The sequence below is a fragment of the Meles meles genome, chromosome 7 (assembly GCF_922984935.1).
Source record: "Meles meles chromosome 7, mMelMel3.1 paternal haplotype, whole genome shotgun sequence".
NCBI classification, from domain to species: domain Eukaryota; kingdom Metazoa; phylum Chordata; class Mammalia; order Carnivora; family Mustelidae; genus Meles; species Meles meles.
In genome coordinates this window covers 47,112,814-47,131,665 of record NC_060072.1, presented here as the reverse complement: position 1 = coordinate 47,131,665, position 18,852 = coordinate 47,112,814, and the positions used below count along the sequence as shown (strand labels likewise).

The window sequence follows — 18,852 nt, the reverse complement described above, 5'->3', positions numbered from 1 at the left end:
CCAACATATATGGTACATTTTTGTTGGGAATGGCTGTACATCTCTGAGGTGTGATATGAAGATATGTAAGTGTATAGGTGCCCCCCAAATGTCTTTCCCATCAATCTCTTGTAGTTCTTTTTTTTTTTTAAATCTCTTGTAGTTCTAAGAGCTCCCTCCCCCTGCCAGAGTAATTTCTAAGGCTCTATATACTTAGAAGTTTCTTTTAAAATCAGATAGCTTACCGAGAGAGGGAATTTATTAACACATTAGACCCATCAGAAGCATTAGAATCTACTAGAATGTAAGTTCCATAAGGACAAAGACTTTGACCTTCTTGGGCACTATTATATCCACGATGCCTAGCATACAGTTTATACTCAGTAGATAATGAATGAATGTGGACATGAATTATTCATGTCCACATTCATTTAGCACAGATTAGTTTCTCCAGCTATGTTAGCCTGTGAGAACAGCTCCTGGAGTATTGGGTCTCAGGACATGCTTTGTTGGATACAGGGTTTAAGAAATGGCTGTTTCACAGGACCAGGTCTTTTTATAGTACTGAGAAAAGTCATCTTGGCTCATAGTGAGTCATGTCACAAAGGCAAGGGATGCTTATTTAAGAGAAGGAAGTAGGAATCCTTATCAAAAAGGTCAGAATACTAAAAAGATAAGCTGAGATTATATCAGTGGTTAACTTTGCCATTTCAGGCAAAGTCCCTCTTCCTCTGAATAGAAAAGTGGGAATATCTTAAGGGCCTTCTATAATTTATGAATTTCAATTTGTCTCATATTCAAATAACTTAATAAACCATGGTTATTAAACATTTTCTTTTTTTTTTAAAGATTTTTATTTATTTATTTGACGGATAGAGATTACAAGTAGGCAGAGAGAGAGAGAAGAGGAGGAAGCAGGCTTCCTGCTGAGCAGAGAGCCCAATGCGGGGCTCGATCCCAGGATCCTGAGATCATGACCTGAGCTGAAGGTAGAGGTTTTAACCCACTGAGCCACCCAGGCGTCCCTATTAAACATTTTCTTGACATGAGCTTTACTTTGTTCAGCTAGTTAGTGGCACTTACCTGTCCTGGCCAGTTTCCATCTGTAGTTTTGCAGTCCTGCAGCCTCGGTCACAATGGTAAGGTTGTAGAGGTGGCCAGGGGTCAGTCCATGAAAACTGTAGGAAGTAGCATGTTTGTCTATGACACTGCTATGAACTAGAATGTCTTTATCCTTCAGCATCAGCTCGTATCTGTCCACATTGCCAGAGCCAGGGGACCAGGAAATCAGAAGGGAATTGGTTTTTGCTGAAATATGGATATCTTTCACTGGGGATGGCACTAGGAAAATGAAATGCATTTCCAAAGGGTCATTCATAATTTCCTTCAAGAAGACGTAGACATGCTTAATTCAAAATCACACATTCGTGGATGCTTCTCTGTACATCTAATTTGTGTAATAAGTAATGACAATGGCACTCTTGAAATTTCACTGGAATCTGAATTAATGTTCCTTTCAAAGTCCACGCCCAAAGCTACATCATAGTTGACTTGTCTCTCTCCCCCACTTAACAGGTAGTAAGGTAATTTTTGCCAATTAACTATGATGTGGCAGAGCATCAGAGAGAAAAAAAAGGGAAGATGAAAACCAAAAAGACAGCAATAAATCAGGCGAGAAAATGAGAAGAGAGAGCATGACCCGAAGGACGGTACTTCCCGGAAGGAGGTGAAGTGTGTCATTGACATTGGGATGGGTGGGTGCGAGCAGAAACTTGTTCCAGATGTAGGAATATTTAGGAAACATCACGACTTGATGTTACGAAAAGAGTATACAAAGGAGGAAAACACTTAAACATAAGTTTGATGGCACAACTCAGAAAAGGAGGCAGAAAATGTTGTTGCTAAGATTTGAGTTAGGAAGGTCATTAGGAAACATCTATTTCACTTTGGAGGAAATTCCAGTCCCAGAGAAGTCCCAGAACTTGTTCGAAATCACCCAGCAAGCCAGCTGCACAGCCACATCTTCTTACTTTTCGTCTACTCTTTCCACTGTACTGCATAACATCTGTCTATCTACCTACCTATCTGTCCGCTTTGGTCTGGGGGCGTTCTTATTTCTATCTCTTCAATTTTAATATAACTCCAAAAGGAGCCTAGATGATTAAATACTCAACTATCTGTAAGCAGGTCTTACCTGTTGATCCATTGGTATAAATCGTAGGGGAACGTTTTTCTCCAGAAACAGCTGTGATGGCAATATTGTATTTATTACCAGCAGTGAGGTTAAAAAATGTATGTTCGTTCCATGAAGCACTCTCTTGAATTTGGGTCTCCTGTATCTTTTGGTTATTGTCAAACAACTGCATCTCATACCAGGTGACTTTTCCAGAAGAAGGAGTCCACCGAACATGCAAGCTGGTTGAAGTAGTCTTCTCTTCACTGACTTCAAACTCAGCCGGAGGTAAAGGATCTGTGAGGCCAAATCCAGAAAGAGAACATGGCTTGAAGACTTTTGCAAATATCTGATAGTTTTGCTGGAACCCAGGTTCATTTTCCTTAAAAACTTTAAGAATCTGCGGCCTGTGAAACAAATTGGTATTTACTCCACTTTTAAACTTACCGTTTCATTTAAAAAAGAAATCCATTTAGCTACTAGTCATATAAACTTCTTTTTCTAATAAAAACAGTTTTTTTGTTGTTGTTGTTAGGACAGCTCTGAGCTTAGAATTCCAAGTAAGGTTATATTTTCGTTGGCTTGCAAGTTTAGCACTTTTCACACACTGACAAACATCCAGGGCTATGGCTGGATAAATACCAAAAATCTCAACAGAAAATACAGATATTCAGAACTAATTTTGAAATTTGTACTGAACTTTTTCTTTTTTAGGTTGTGGATTTGGGGGGGTTAAGAATACATCGCTTTAGGTTGTTTTTAAATATCAGAAACCCACCAAAGATAGAGACTTGATTATGAGCCTAACCTAAGTTTGCTCATCAAAATGAATTCTCCCAACAGGTGGGATTCCTTACATCCTTAGATTTTCTCAACTTGAGTTCCGGGACATTTTGGAGCTGCTGAAGCCTCTAGAGAGGGTACGAGGGGTTGGTCCTCACCCAGATGTTCACTTAGATTCAACTGTCATGGGTGAGTTTGAGGAGTCCCATTTCCTATTTCCCATGCATGGAATCTTCACTGTGGAACTTGAAATAGGATGAACAGCACGTCCCTGGGGTAGGAAATAAGTCAGCAGTGTTTAGGAATCAGCCATTCTATGAGGCAGTAGGACCATGAGAGAAATAAGTCTCTCCCTACCCTGAATGCAGGGAGGGACAACATTGAGAGATATTTACATGGGGGGAATTTTCAGAAATCCAACCTGGTTCTTGATCTAGAAAATCGGATCGAGATATTGGAGGCTAAAACCCAAAGCTAGGCCAGATGTTTTCGTGGCATGGCTCTACAGATCTCAGTTCTTATCCACATCTTGGTAAATTATATTTTGCTCATGAAATAGCTTCAGATTCTAGATCTTCTTAGAACAGTATATGTTTTAAGAAGGTGCTTGCTTGTGGTGAACATCCATACAAATAAGAACCACGTAACCTTATTCTGTATTAAAAAGGTATCTATGGCCAGCCAGCTCCTGAGATTATCTTTGGGTCACCTATAGACACCATCCAGAAGCTAAATACAGCCTATGGTCAATCTAACGTCTTTTTTTGTATGTTTTATGCTGTGACTTATAGGAGTACATCCTGCAAAAAGCACACAAGCCACATGACATTTCATAATTGGAACTAATAATAATATAAATGTCAGCTGACAAGGAAGCCAAGACAGCAATAACTCAGAGAGCCCACAGTGCAAGGTGTGCAGTTTATACCTTAGCACAGCAGAAGTTCATGGGCAGAGCGTAAGCTTTGTTGTCCAACAGCCTGGGGCTGAGTCTGGCTCTCAGTCGTGCAGCTGTGTACTTCAGGCAATGCCTTAAGCCCTCTGCACCGCCGCTGTCTCATATATGCAATGAGGTTAATACTACTATCTATTTGGCAAGATATTTATGAAGATAACGTTGTTTTATCTAGAGCTTAGAACAGCCACTCAGAACAGTGTCTGGCACAAAGCAGGTGTTCAATGTTAGCTACTGTTGTTATTATTTCTGTAAACAGGAGGCGGTCCCGACCCGGAAGCAGGGAAATGTCTAGGTGGAGAGTGGGGGCTTTGGGGTCAGACAGAACTCAGTTCAAGTCCTCGGCGTGGTTGCGGGTCAGTCACAAGACTTTGGACAAGTTACTTAACCTCTCTAAGCCTCCACTTTCCCCTCTGTCTGGGAGTATCATATAATCATATCTATATTCTTGGATGTTTGAGGAGATGTAGAGCGGATTTTACCTGGCATAAATGGGCACTCAGTAATACAAACTTATGTTGTCTCCTTGAGCACAAAAAAAGTTTCCTATGAGTCACTGACAAAATGGAGGGAGAAGTGGAATATAATTTTTCTAAAGCTAAACTAGTAGCCTTAATTGCCTTCTTCGTTAAAAGAAAACACAAAAACTTGATAAAATCTTATCAGTTGATTCCCATGACCTAACTTTCTAACCATTAAGATAAAATTAAAAATTCCCAAGATGATTCTCATTTATAAGTTCTTGCAGAAATACAGAACTATTTTTCTGGTAATATCATTTACATTTTCTATTCTACATCCTAGTCTGTAATTAAGGACATCATCATAAAAAGAAAGAACATAATTTCCCCTCACAGAAAGTTTTTTTGTTGCCTGGTGAGAAAAAGATACTTCACTACCATGAGACTCTAATAGTGGGCAAAACTCAAGAACAACCTTGTCATAGCCAACTGAGATGACACATTTTTGCTGAAGAGGCAATTTAAGGACAAGGATGGGAGGGACCGCTGCTTTCCAGTGATAGCTCAAACGAGATCAATACCGTTATCGATGTCTACAAGCCAGATAGAGGTTAAAGAAAATAATGGTATGGTCAGTATAATCTAAACCACATATAATCTACAAAATATAAGCTATAGAAAATGAATTTTAAGGTTGCGTGCATAGAGGGTGAAGTTCAGAAATGCAGACTTTATCTAATCTCTCTGAGCCAGAAAACAAAACAGTCAATCCTTTGTACATCCGCTAGAACAAAGGAACAATGAGCCTGGGAAGTGCCTGGGCCGCGAGAACCTGCACTGGAAACAAACACTTAAAACCCCATTTATACTGCGATAAAGTTCTGTGCTGGCACTTGTCCACTATTGCTACAAATGTTGCAGAAGTTACATGGTTTTCAGACTTCTTTTCAATCTAAGCCCAAGGAAAATTCTGCTGTATTCACAGAAAATTTCCAATATTTTCTTAGAAACGAATCAGGTCCTTCCAAAAGGGGTGCGAATTTCATGTATATATACAAATCAATTTCATATATCTCTATATCTATTTGAAGGCAAAAGAGAGAGATTTCTGATGCCATTTCAAAATGTAGTTGTATGTATGTAATCTTTTGATCAAATGACAGGTTGCACCTAATTAGAAAACCCTACTTGACTTACATAATTCATCACCATGCCTACAGGTGTCAATGCCTACAGGTGCATTATAGCCTTTCTGATTTTTCCATGTATCACTCTGTAACTAGTGAAGTTTGATAAACTACAAGAACTGTGGGAAACCACAAATCAGTGATTTAATCTCAATCAATATATCAAAATGTATCATTACCCATAAATTTGAGACATCTTTGTTTGCACTTCTCAGTTTCAGACAAACCTGGAATATGGAATGCAAAATGTCAAGTTCTGTGGTACTCATCTTCTAGATGTCAATGAATCTACCAGTATCAGGAAGCCTGACAATTTCATAAGTGATCTTGATGTCAAGCTCATTTTTCTGTTCTTCGAGGAAAAGATGAAGTTTAGCTAAATTTCTGAACCAAAATGAATTCTTCTTTGTTTCCCTTTTTAAAAAAACGGGACTTAGAAAGAAGGAGAAATTCATATATATATAATGCAAGTAACAAGTAATATCTGCTTAAAAAAATTCTTTTGTATGGCCACTAACACATTATTATTTATTGATATAGGAATTTCCAGTGTTTAGAATTTGAGATGATAATATTTATTTTGAAAATAAATTCAACCTTTTAACAACTGCAGGCCACCCATGAGCTAATGCCAAAGATTTCTCCAAGTCATGAGAGCATCACAGTATAACTATGTAGGATCTGATAGTTTACAATGAGTTTTCTCAGTTGGAATAGGTCAGAGACGTGAAACGACTCATTTAGGTCATGTATGTGATGAGTAGTATAACAGATTCTAACACCTGGCTGCAAGTTCCTTCTATCACAGCTGTCCTAGGGTGGATGTTGTCTTGAATGCCTGTTCAGTGTAATTAAAAAAACACTCAAGCCAGATTTTTTGGGGAAAATAATAGGGAAATTTACAGAATTTTCATTTGATGGTTAGACTATTGTAGCCGAGATAAAATGAATAATGACACTAATTGCACCTAAATCTAATTCTGTGGCTGTGAAAGTTACTCTGATCTTTTTTTAATCTTTTCTTGACTCTTCCTTTTGCTTCCCTAATCTGACTGTCTTTACCTGCCTTATGTCTGAGCCGCTCCCAGAGTTTTCTGGGTGTCTTCCTTATTTTCTCCCTTTTCCTCTACTGTTAGCAAATAACCTCTTTGTATATCTTCCCCATCACCATCCTTGTCCTTCTTACAGAACGAAGATCTTTCTGTGAGATTAAGTCTTCTTCTCCGTAGGCACTCCAGGTCACCTCAAATAGGATATTATTCCACACCCCCCCCCCAACACACACAACTTATCTTTCACCACTAACTCTAGGCTAATGACAGGGCCCATTTCTGTATCTCTACAGAAACTGGGATACTATACTAGTTAAAAGCAGGGAAGCTAGGAGTCCGGAAGCTGCATTTTTGTAGCACTCTACATAGAATGGAATGAACATCAACTATTCATACAAAACAATTGGGAATTTTCTTATGGAAATCAAGGTAAAGATAGAGGAAAGCCACAAACAGGTTTTTGTTTGTTTGTTCATTTTGGGAGTTTCTTTTGGGGGGGGTGAAGGTTTTTGAAAACAAGAAAGAACAAAATGACAAAGCAATTGCTCGCAATCTGCAGTCAATTAAATGCATTTATAGAGGGATAATTTTCTTTTACTTTGTGATTGTGGCTGTTTGATTACAGGTGGCTTGCTGACTTATTTTAAGATGATGTACTCTATTGTGCTAATTCATCAGAGTAACATGCATTTGATTTATTGACTTTGTACACTAGATATGAAGTTCAAGTAGTAACCGACTTTCCAAATTTTAATACCCCTGGAAGGGAAATTCAAGCAGATTCCACAGAAATTTGCATCATCATTCACAGTTGTGTAGGGGGCCACATTACTCTGAGGGTCACAATCTTTGGCCCTGGGTCCATAAGTCGTGAATGCTCTTCTGAGAATTTACAGTCTACTCAGGCACGTGAGATATATGGAGAAAAGCTAAACAAAAGGTGAATTATCAGGGAGGCTGACTCTGATGTCTGACTAGATGTGGGCCGGGATCCCATCGCTGTCACTTAGAGTCATGACTAATCAAGTTGTTGGAGCTCCGTGCTGCTGTTTCCTCCTCTGTAACAGCACCCCCTATGCAGAGTTGTAAGCGTTAAGAGGGAACGGAGGGAAATGGTAAGTGCAGCCCGCGCCCAGGCTGAGCTCTCATAAAGGGCAGTTGGTGCTCACGCTACGGCTGTTCCTGCTGTTCAGAGGAACGCAGACCAGCAATGAGGCTAAAGGTGCCAACGGAGAGTGACAGCCAAGGGCTAAGTTCTCAGAGGCTGGCTTCACGAAGGACAGGAGTTTGAGCACATTTGGAAGGTCAAAGTAGGGAGTTTGAAGTCAGAGAAAGAAGGGGTGTTACAGAGTGAGAAGCAGGTGAAGCTAAGGCACTTCTAGTGAACACTAGAGGGGCAGGTGGGCACCGACAGCCCATGGCAGCTTTAACCCCACCATCCCCAGGACGGCCTTCAGGAGCCCCACTCCAATTCTTTGATATTAACAAGCGAGGCTTTCTCAATATTACCTAAAGTGCCGCATAAATGCCACAGAAAGAGAAGTCCCTTGGCCTCTCCTCTGCAGAAATTCATGATCTAGCCCTTGAGGTGTGCTTCTAAGCCTTATTGTTAATTTAGGTATAGAGTGATATTGTGGTTATGTGAAAAATAATTCTTATCTTTCCAAAATGCATGTTGAAATATGTATAAATGGAATCAAATGATGGCTTGGATTGCATCAAAATGATAGAGGGTGGGGGATGGGTGGAGATACAGAAGAAATAAGACTGGCTATCAGTTGGGAACTGTTAAAGGTGGGTGACCAGTACATGGTAGTTAATTATACTATTCTGTTTCCTTTTTTACGTATCGGAGTTTTTCCACATAAAAGTAAGGAAAGCAAAACCAAAACCAAAAATTTCTGGAAATCTATATGCAAAACTACCTTGTTAACTTTATTTGCATATTGTATGTTTAGGGGCATATATTCATCTTCATTGATATACATTCCTACAGAATGGGCTTGATTTCCCTTATAAAATCAGAAAGGCGTTAGTATTATTCTTTATCCCCTAGGGGGATTCCAGCGCATTGATGTCTGGAAATGGAAGGTGAAAAAATTATTCTTTGTTATTCTCTTATTCTGTCTGGACAAATAAGACTTTATGTCTTTCTTGCTAACCTGCAGAATGCCATGCTCACCCATAGAAGTCAGACTGATGGGAGAGGCTTCCCAAGCACTCAAAAGATCAACTTCAAAGAACTAGGTTGGGGGAGTCTGGGTGGCTCAGTGGGTTAAAGCCTCTGCCTTCAGCTCAGGTCATGATCCCAGGGTTCTGGGATAGAGCCCCGCATCAGGCTCTCTGCTTAGCAGGGAGCCTGCTTCCTCCTCTCTCTCTGCCTGCCTCTCTGCCTAGTTGTGATTTCTCTCTGTCAAATAAATAAAATATTAAAAAAAAAAAAAAAGAACTAGGTTGGCTCATTCCACATTCATAGCTTAGCTTGACCTTAGAATTCCTGAAACGAGTAGACTGCCAATGGCTGATTGCTAAATATTGAAATCATCACCAAAAGTTCCACACAATTGAAAATCAATAGCTGCTTAAAATTTCTTCACTCTAAAACACATTTAATCATTATTCCACTTTTGTGTAGGGTAAGGATACATAGATTTAAGGTATTTTGTAATATATTTTTTCTTCTTTAAAAGTTGACTTGAAAAGTAGGAACAAAATATCACATGGTAATTTGAAAGAACTAATATCAACTTAAAAATTATATCTTTTCTGCAGAATAGTGGAAAGAATTGGAGCTGAGCCAGAAACCCAGGATTCAAGTTCTGGTTCTATTATACACTAGCTGTGTGATTTGTGATTAGTTAATTCTCATGAATATCAATCTTATCTCCAACCTGAAAGTAATAATAGTAAACTTACTGTGCACATAGTATGTGACAAACACGATTCTAGAATTTATATGTGAGCCAAATAAAATCGCAAGATGATCCTATGAAGCAGACATTCTATTTATTATCATCCCCGGTTTATAAGTTAGGAAACAGGCCTGGAGAAGTTAGTAACTCGCTTGGCTAGTAAGTGTTGGAGGCGGCTGCTTCTAGATCTGAGCTCTCAACCATTATGCAACCTGCCCCTACACAATAATCCCTAAAAATAAAATTAAACAACATATGGTCAGTATAATATGTATTTTATAGTCTTACCTACTAAATAAAGTAGGTGGAACTATTTTAGATACTATAAAAGCACAAGACAAATATTAGAGTATTAGTTTCTTCCTGGTTAAGGTAATACTCTTCGGTATTACAGATCTAGCCATGCATAAAGAGGAAGGCTATCAGAGTCTTAATGCCAATGAATAATAGAAAAACTATGTCAATAGCTCGTAAACTTCACTGTGCATTGATTCACTGTGATATTTGTTTAAAATCTGATACCCCAGCCTCCACTCTTTCTAAATTCATTACATATGGGGTAGAAGCCAATAATATATGCTTTTATAAGAAGTTCTGCCAAAGCTTTTGAGGCAAGTAGCTTATAGACATTGTTGAGAAGTGCTGGCTTGTGTTTAAAGCTCTGTAAGTGTATGGGCTGAATTGTGTCCCTCTAAAATTCATATGTTAAAGCCCTAAACCCCCAGTACCTCAGAATGGGACTGTATTTGGAGATAAGGCCTTTAAAGAGGTAATGGTGTTCAATTGAGGTTTTTAGGGTGGGCCTTTATCCAATGACTGGTGTCCTTCTAGAACACAGACAACATAGGGGAATGAACATTAGAGAATCCTCAGAGAAAAAGCTGCTGACACCTTGATCTGGGACTTCTAGCCTCCAGAATTGTGAGAAAATAAAGTTCTGTTATTTAAGTCACTTGGTCTGGTATTTTGTCATGGAAGCCCTAGTAAACTAATTCAATAAGTAACATTTTGAAGTAGAAATAAGAGCTGATATGCTTCTAAAGTGGTTTTTTTGTTTTTTGTTTGTTTTGTTGGTGGTGGTTGTTGTTAAAGATAAAGGAATTAGCCACATTAAAAAAGCTAATTTTTTTCACCCTTTGTTCTAGGTTGATTATTAAGTAGCTAAAACTAACTAACAAGAAGGCATATGCTATTAAGATAGTCCGCCCATAAGTTAAGTGCTTTACTAGCAGACTACTTCCCTGGGTTTTATAACATACATATAACCCAAGGAGAATAGATCATATTTTTAGAATACATATATTCCCCCACTGAAATGTTCACTTTATTCATTCATATCTATCCATCTACCCATTCATTAGCTATTCATTCATCCATCTCTACTTAATCAATATTTATTGAATACCATGTGTGAGATGCCATTTTTTTAAAAGATTTTATTTATTTATTTGACAGACAGAGATCACAAGTAGGCAGAGAGGCAGGCAGAGAGAGAGGGGGAAGCAGGCTCCCTGCTGAGCAGAGAGCCTGATGTGGGGCTTGATCCCAAGACCATGAGAACATGACCTGAGCTGAAGGCAGAGGCTTGAACTCACTGAGCCCCAGGTGCCCTGAGATGTCATTTTAGATATTGGAAAGCTACTTCCTTTTTGTGGGAAGATAAAAGCCCCCCAAAAGTTCTAAATAAAAACTCTACAGTTTCATTTAAACAAACTCAAGTGCCCTTAGGATGAATTCAAGTACGGAAATAAATGAAGTGGTCCAGGGGGATTCCAGTGAATTGGTATCTAAAAGGAGAGAAACTACAACTTAGCTCTAGAGAATTCCAGGCAGAGTGGGTCCAGCTTTGACAAATCTTCCAATATTTTAGGGGAACCCATAAATCTGGCACTTAACGTGAATCTTCCATGTTTAATGCTGGTAAAAATCATCTGGATTTTTTGCAAATATTATGTGAGCCAAACAAAACATATAAGTTAGACACCTAGCTAGACACCCCAAGGGGTTACAAGTTTGCAGCCCCTGCTTAGACTTGAGAACACAGTGTTAGGAAAGTGTTAGAGTTCTTCAATATTGTCTTCAATATTTGATTTCCAATGAATTCATGACTAGATAATTTGACTTTCAAATTATTTTTGTTCACAACTAATTAATTTGGCTTTCAACTTATCATGGTTGTTGCATCAACCAGTCTAATGACCGAAGGCATCTGAGAAAGGTCTCATGTCTTCTCTGTGATGATGGCAGCATGGTATATAGGAGGCAAGGCAAGGTCTTCCTCCAGGAAAGAAGTGGGAAAGCTCTGTCTCCACCTTCATCATGAACTTCCCTCCCCTCTGTACAGACTGTAAGGACAGGGACCATGTTCTGCTCCTCATTCTTACAAGGACACCAGAGTCACCACTTGGCATAATTCCCTGTAGCATCCATGCTTGGTGAATGTTAGCTGAATCCACGTATGTTTTTTCAATTCTGGTTTCAAATCTGGAGTGAAACCGATTGTTGCTAAAATAGTTCCCAGATAGTTAAAAAAATTTTTATTTAATATTTTAGGCCATGTCTACATGATAATAAATCAACTGAATTTTAGACAATTTATCAGGAAAAACAATCTGACAATTCACACTTGGGATGACACAGAGATAATCTAAGCAACTGTTGTATCTCTAGTCTAATCATGTCTTGCTCTCATTCTCTTTTATTCTAGGCCGACAAGACAGGCAAAATGGAATCGTAAAGCACAATACATTTTGAATAACTTTTTTTGTTTGAAGTTATATCTCAGACTTAATATTATACTACTAGTTGGTCCTACTTTACTAAGAGTAAAACATGATTTGTAGAGTTCATCTTTGTAGCCTAGCAAATTAGAGAAATACTAGTACTTTCTCTCAACTAAATAAAAAATTCACATATGTCCTTAAAATAAAGAAAGCACTAATGACAAAGAACAAAGAACCACCCCCCCAAAAATTCTTCCCTGAAACATTTTTAAAATATCTTAATTTAAAAAATGTTTATTTAAATAAAATTATTTTTAGAATATAGAAGATTCTAAGCATTATATCATCATACAAACAAGTGTAGGGAAAAAATATCATTATACAACCATCACCTACAAATTTCATCCTTCACAATATCACGGAGCTCATAGAATGTGTGGTGAAAAGTATATTTGTGAGACTGTAAAAAGCAACTCTTTAAGAAAAATGTTGAAAACCTGAATGCTGATGAAGCCTTTTTTAAATTCAACATAGTCAATAAAATGCAAATATTTCTTAAATTTCACAAACGTCTTTGGACTTGGAACACCTACGTGCATAATTACACTTGGAGCGCATTCTAACTAGGAACACCCACAGTGAGTCCTTTTCCTATTTTTAAAAACAGTTCTGCCCCATTCAACAGACACCTTAACAAATGCAATGAACACATCTGGAAGTTCTATGTCATAAATTTCACAGCATTAACAATCTCAGTGTTCACAAAACTATCCTCACATACCAAAAGACCACCAGCTTTATGACTAAAAAGCTAACCACTTCAACTTCTGTGAAATGTTCTAATTATGCGGTTGATTTCAGTCTCTCTTTGATTCCATATAAAAACATAACCAAATTCTTCACAAGTGGTGTTTCTTTTCAATTTAAGTTCCTGCAAAACTCAGAAATTATCTCAGAGTTTCATCTGAAGTCAGCCAAGGGATGTAATTGGGCGTTCTTAATCTTCCCCCCATCCCCCCCAAAAAAAGAGAGAGAGAATGAATATTTGATTGACTTGTTCCATGAACCCAGCTTCATTTCCTGACTCTGCTGTAGCTGTCCTGAGAACTGAATGTTCTCAGACCTTTTTAAAGAACGATAGCTAAGGAAGTCACCTTGGTTTGGATTGAACATGTAATAGTAGTAAGGACAATACGTTTCTAAAATCTGACTTCCAGAATTTTTCTGTGACACTTGACTTTCCGAGTAGAAGTAAAGTCTCACTATTGCAACGAGTAAAGATAATGTTAAAAGGAAGACCTAAGAAGTCACGAAACATCAAAGTTGTTAGAGAATTTAGGGCACATATAAAGGGTAGCTGATAAGAGTAACGAGGTGAGAGTAAGAGAGCCCCCCACCTAGGTGGTTGGCATTTGGTAAGAACTTGGACATAAATGGCCAAATCTGACCCTCTTGTTTATAGACAAGAAAACTGAGGCAGGAAAGACAAACTCTTCCTATGTACACACGGAAAAGTTTACCAAAACTGTAAAGAAAATAAGTGACTTAAAGTTCAGAGTAACCAAAGGACCATCTCTGATATTACACTTTTTTAGTTACTCAACTTACACAAATTAATTTTCGTGCCCTCATTTGAAGGGACTTTTCAAATTTTCCCTATGAATGGCTCTATTCTATTCCTGAAGATTTTATGTCCTAGTTCCAAAAATAAAACTAAGTTGAGGAAAGGCATATCCCTAATCATTGCACTTCCATTATTTATTCTAAAAACATTTACTTAATATATTCCAGGGCTTGACAATTTAATGTGATGGAAGCTCAAACCACATCATTTTAACAAATTTAACAAACTCCCTCCACAGCCCACATCTCCTCTCTGCTGCACTCCCCCTTCAAAGAGTTAGTCCACTGTCTAAAAGTCAACCAAGCTGCTTCTGGCGAGAACTGAGGAAACTAGAAATCTTGGTCAATATTTATCTCCACAGGTATTTTTACCTTCATTTTTTGTATGTCCGGAACTCAAATGAAACACCAGGGTGAAAAGGCAGGGCTCAGCCCAGAGGGGCTGGCTGTCCCATTGCACCTGTCACCCCTTACCTGTTTGCAAGACCGCAGTTCTCTCTTCTCCATCCAGAGACACAATCCTGAAGTTATAGGTGGTTCCGGCTTGCAAATCCTTGGGGTAACATCCGTAAGTGGTGTTGTCTATCCGCGTGGGGTGGCACCATGCGACCCCGGACCTGTCACTGCTATAGATGAGGCTGAAGTTACAGGGTGACCCCAGAGTTCTCCACTGGAGAGACGCGGACCGGCTGAAGACCTTGGACTCCGTCACGGTGAAGTTACATCTCACTGGCTCCCCCAGTCCAGTCTGCAAAGGAACCAGAGGCAGCTGAAGCCCAGTCGAGACCGCCCAGGGACTTGTCCACAGCAAGGTCCCCAAGCCGCCTCCTCAGTCCTCACTCCCAGCCCCTCGCCCTCCAGCCGGAGGAAAGACCCGCGGAGGAGGTAGGTGGCAACTTTCTCGCTGGCCGCTCTTTCTCGGGAGCAGCGGGAGAGAAGGAAGGCGGCTTTGTGCCTTTGACAGTAGGATGAGCTGTCAGTCTGGTTGGGGGCTCAGAAGAGGACCTTTCTTCCCACGAAAGAGGAAGAAATTCGGCCACCTCACTCTGCAAACCACAACCCAGGCGACCCGACTGCCGAGAGGGAGTTCGGTCGTCAGCAGGGAGGGGCGCGTCGGCCCGCCACCTCTCTCGGGCCACTCACCTGCAGCAGGCTCAGCGCGGTCCAGAAGGCTAGTCCCGCTCCATGGCTCAGCATCGCGCTCAGCCGACACCAACCCGACTCAGCAGAGGGGCTGGGGCGCTGGGCGGCCCCGACGGCCCGCGCGGGGGCCACCTGTTGCGCGCGCTCAGCGCGCCCCGCGGGCGCACAGCGCTTCCCTCCCGGTGGGCCACGCGCAGGGGCCGCTGCGGTCGCTGTCGCCTCCGCCGCCGCCGCTGCTGCTGCCGCCCCGGGCGGGCTGCGGACGCGAGAGGCGGCGGGGGCAGGCAGCGCGCCGCCCTTCCCACGCTGCCATGCTGACCCGCGCTGCCTCGCCCCGGGCCCCGGCCGCGGACTTCCGCAATCAAAAGGCAATTTCCTCGTCTCCCAGCAAAGGAACAATGCGCCGGCGAGGGAGGGAGTCCCGAGGAGCCAACGCCTGAGGCTGCCAAGGGGGCCCGAGGCGGGCCGCACTGCCCACGCTGCACCGCGCCTCCGCTTCTCTGGCCGGGGGGTCCCCTCCGGGACCACCGGGCTCTGCCTCCTCCTCCTCTCTCGCGACTTTCACTTTTTCCCGCTCGGTGGTCCTCCCCACCCCCCGCCGTCGGAGCCGCAATCAGTACTCGCTCCCTCTCACTTTCCAGGCCCCCCCACCCCCTTCCTCCCTCCACACCCAGCGCCTCCCCCTCCCTATCTTCCTTCCTATCTTCCTCATCTGCTTTCTCCAGGGCCTCTTTTCCCAGGATTAAACTTGACCACAGCAGATTTCCCTAGGTTGCCTCCAGTCCTTCCTGAAGACTTTTATTAGAGAATGCTTTTGCCCTTCTCACCTCAAAGCATTCATTTGTCCCATCGCACATCCCCCTGACACCAGCAAGAGAAAAGGACCCCCAAAGGATCTTGTCCATTGTCAACTTGACCTTTATTTTTCTCTGCCATTCACTTTCCCCTCTCTCTTGTGTAGAGGTCCTTGTCTTCCCTAAATCTTATGCAAATAGTGCTGACCAAGAACAAAGGTAATCACTGCCAGTTCAACCCACAAAGCGAATTGCAGAGCAGTTTCATCACTGACCATCCTGTAGTTAATACCATTTCATCCATAATTGTCTGAGCAATATAAGAAAGCTGTAAAACTCTCCTTTGAGGAAAATACAATCGATGGCTCAATTCCCACACCTATTACAAAAACCAGAATTTACTCAGTTTTCAGCACTAACTATAGCTTTTTAGCAACTGTTTCAGTACCTGAATCATCATGTATCTGAAAATGGATTTGAAAATAGTTCCTAATAACCAAAGAGCAAAAATGTTTAGTTGTACACAGGTGATACAAGCAAAATATTGCAACTTTTTATAGTGTTCGATTGCTTTTCTTGGGTGCCTTCCCTGACAACTGCCAGAAAAGATGAGATTTTTACACATTTTAATTTTCAAAACCGAATTCTCTGGAGCTAAATCAATGTGAAGAATGTCATAGTCCTTTCTTTTTCAGATACTAGACAGAAAACTATAGTATCAACTTATATATAAACTGTATCTACTTTGAGGATAAGCAGAAAAAGATGAAAATTGTTTTGATCCTTTTAGAAAACATGTTTTTAAGAGATCTTTAAATGAAAAAATGAAATTTCTATCCCTTCAGGGATCCTATGGGCTTTAAATCTGCAGCCAGACCAGAGATCTCAAATCTCCTTTTCAAGTTAGCAAACACTCAAAGGTCAAACCTGAACCACGTGTATTTCTGGGAAGACGGAATCTTTCCTATTTCCCTGCCCAGATGACTTGCCTTCCAAGAGAGCTTTTCTCCCCCTCTGTATTTTGCCCCCAAGTTTAGTGGCTTTTCATAGCCTGACATGCCTCTGCAGCATCAGAGGCGGTCCCCTCCTCTCTGCATTACATACAGGCTGCCTTCTAGCCTTACAGGGTCTTTTTGCAGCTTCGTTCCTTTTCGAGGACATTCATTACTTTTCTCTTTTCTTGCTGTATTCTGAAAACAATGTGGTTTCCTGTCTGTCAAAGTGGAATTACACTACTCTGAATACTTCCCAGAGCTGTTATGAAGAATAAATAAGGTCACAGATGTGAAAGCACCTTTTGTGAACATTTACATGCTGTGCAGGTGTTGGTTTACCTGGTCATAGGTTACATCCCCATCACATTTTTTTTCTCTCTTTGAAATTCATCCATCACGTAGGTTGCACTTTTCTAGCTTCTGCTGTCTCTCTTTCGCTTTGTCTTTTCCACTGAGGTTTACAGAATTTTCTCATAAATTGACCCGCACGCTTGATATCTTCTCACTCAAATATACTAAATACTCTTTTCTGTCCTTTGCCCAAATCCTCAATAAATCCCCTCTCCCCCAAGTTTTGCTGACCATCTTCTCTTTTTCTTTTCAACACTACATACCACAACCTATTGCACGCTATAAATTCATCTAAAATTACACCTCGTTTTCAACATACTGTCTAACATTCTTCCTATAATCCTTCCTTCAGTGCAGGAAAAAAAGCAAAACTTGAAGGCTTAATCAAATAAGGCAACAACAAAAAATCCTTATAACACGGTTTAGATTATTCTAGGTTATTAGCAGTGATCTGCTAATAAAGCCCTTGGAAATAGGAATTAGTAAAAGAAGAGATGATTTCTTTAAATAGGGTTCTTTTATTTTTGGTCTATCAGACACGTATATTTAGAATCATGTGTTGTCATTTATTTTACTATTGATGTATATGAAGAATCATGGCAATGCGTGAAGGAAAGGCCCAGTAGTGGTCACAGACATTTCTTTTCCAAAGCTTTATAACCCCTAGTTCTTTTTCCTGGAGAATCTTAAGGCTTACAGGAGAGTTCCCCCCAAAATTAGTGGGTCCTAAGTAGCCCATAGGGATTCACATAGTATGAAACGATGAGGAAAAGTTCAAACTCAGGCTCTTACTGATCACATTTTTCTTTTTAAAAAATCACATAATAATATGAGAAATTAGAGAGAACTGTAACAGATTCAAGGCAGTTTGGGACTGGGGAAAGTTGCCAGATACTATTTTTTTTTTCTATGAGGAATATTTGAAAGTACTGTACAAAGTATAAATAAATTGATTCATTTTTCTTCTTTGTTCTCATCTTTGTTTGGAATTCCTCGACTTCTTTTGAACCTATTTATCCTGCATCATGACACTGTGTGTGCTTTGGCTACTGCCTTCCAGGAGTTTGGGACCAGTGACAACCACTTCTCTTTGCCACAAGGAAACCCATCCCAGACTGCATGGGAGGGGTGGGGTGGCTTCTGATTAGACGTAGTGGACAGATAGCTGCCTTTTAAACAAATTGTCATAGCGATTAATTGTTATAATTTACATAGTCATAAATCATGAATTCATGGATGAAGGCACAGCTCTTGTCAGCTTATGAACACAGATGTTGAATGATAAACAATGGGTCCTCAGGGGTCCAGGGGCCACACTTTGAGAACTGCTACTGTAGATCAGGATTTGAGCTGGGTGTGGGAAATGTTACAAGGAGGAGGGGAGGGCAGAGTAGATTGCTCAAGTTACTGGTTAATCCAAACTCGTCATCCATGCTCTAAAAAGCCCTTCACGACTTGGTCTTCTTCTTGCCTCCTATGCTCCAGTGGCCTGGGTCTGATAACTCATTTGCTCATTCACTCAGCAAATATTGACTACACACCTACTGTGTGCCGGGGTTTTGGAGACACCCAAACACAGAACTGATCTTTTCCTGCCTCAGGACCTTTACACCTGCCTTTTCATCTTCTTGGACCACTCCTCCCCAGATTCTGTTTGATTATCTTCCTTTCAGTCTTTAGGTCTCAGTTTCAACACACGCCTATGGGGCCAGACCTCTTCT

General features: G+C 40.6%; 1 protein-coding gene across 2 annotated transcripts in view; it reads right to left on the bottom strand.

The window, feature by feature from the left end:
* The window catches only part of PTPRB (protein tyrosine phosphatase receptor type B), a 114,206-nt gene that overhangs the window by 68,772 nt on the left and 26,582 nt on the right, over nucleotides 1-18,852 (bottom strand). Inside the window, exons 1-4 of one of the 2 annotated variants that reach the window (XM_046013981.1) lie at nucleotides 14,992-15,555; nucleotides 14,323-14,596; nucleotides 2,174-2,449; nucleotides 1,063-1,320 (exon numbers count right to left, since the gene is read on the bottom strand). In XM_046013981.1, coding sequence (XP_045869937.1) covers nucleotides 1,063-1,320; nucleotides 2,174-2,449; nucleotides 14,323-14,596; nucleotides 14,992-15,045 — 862 coding nt within the window. In that variant the 5' untranslated portion in view covers nucleotides 15,046-15,555. Of the gene's footprint in view, nucleotides 1-1,062; nucleotides 1,321-2,173; nucleotides 2,450-14,322; nucleotides 14,597-14,991; nucleotides 15,556-18,852 lie in introns of those variants that run through there. The other variant, XM_046013980.1, reaches the window with a different exon arrangement.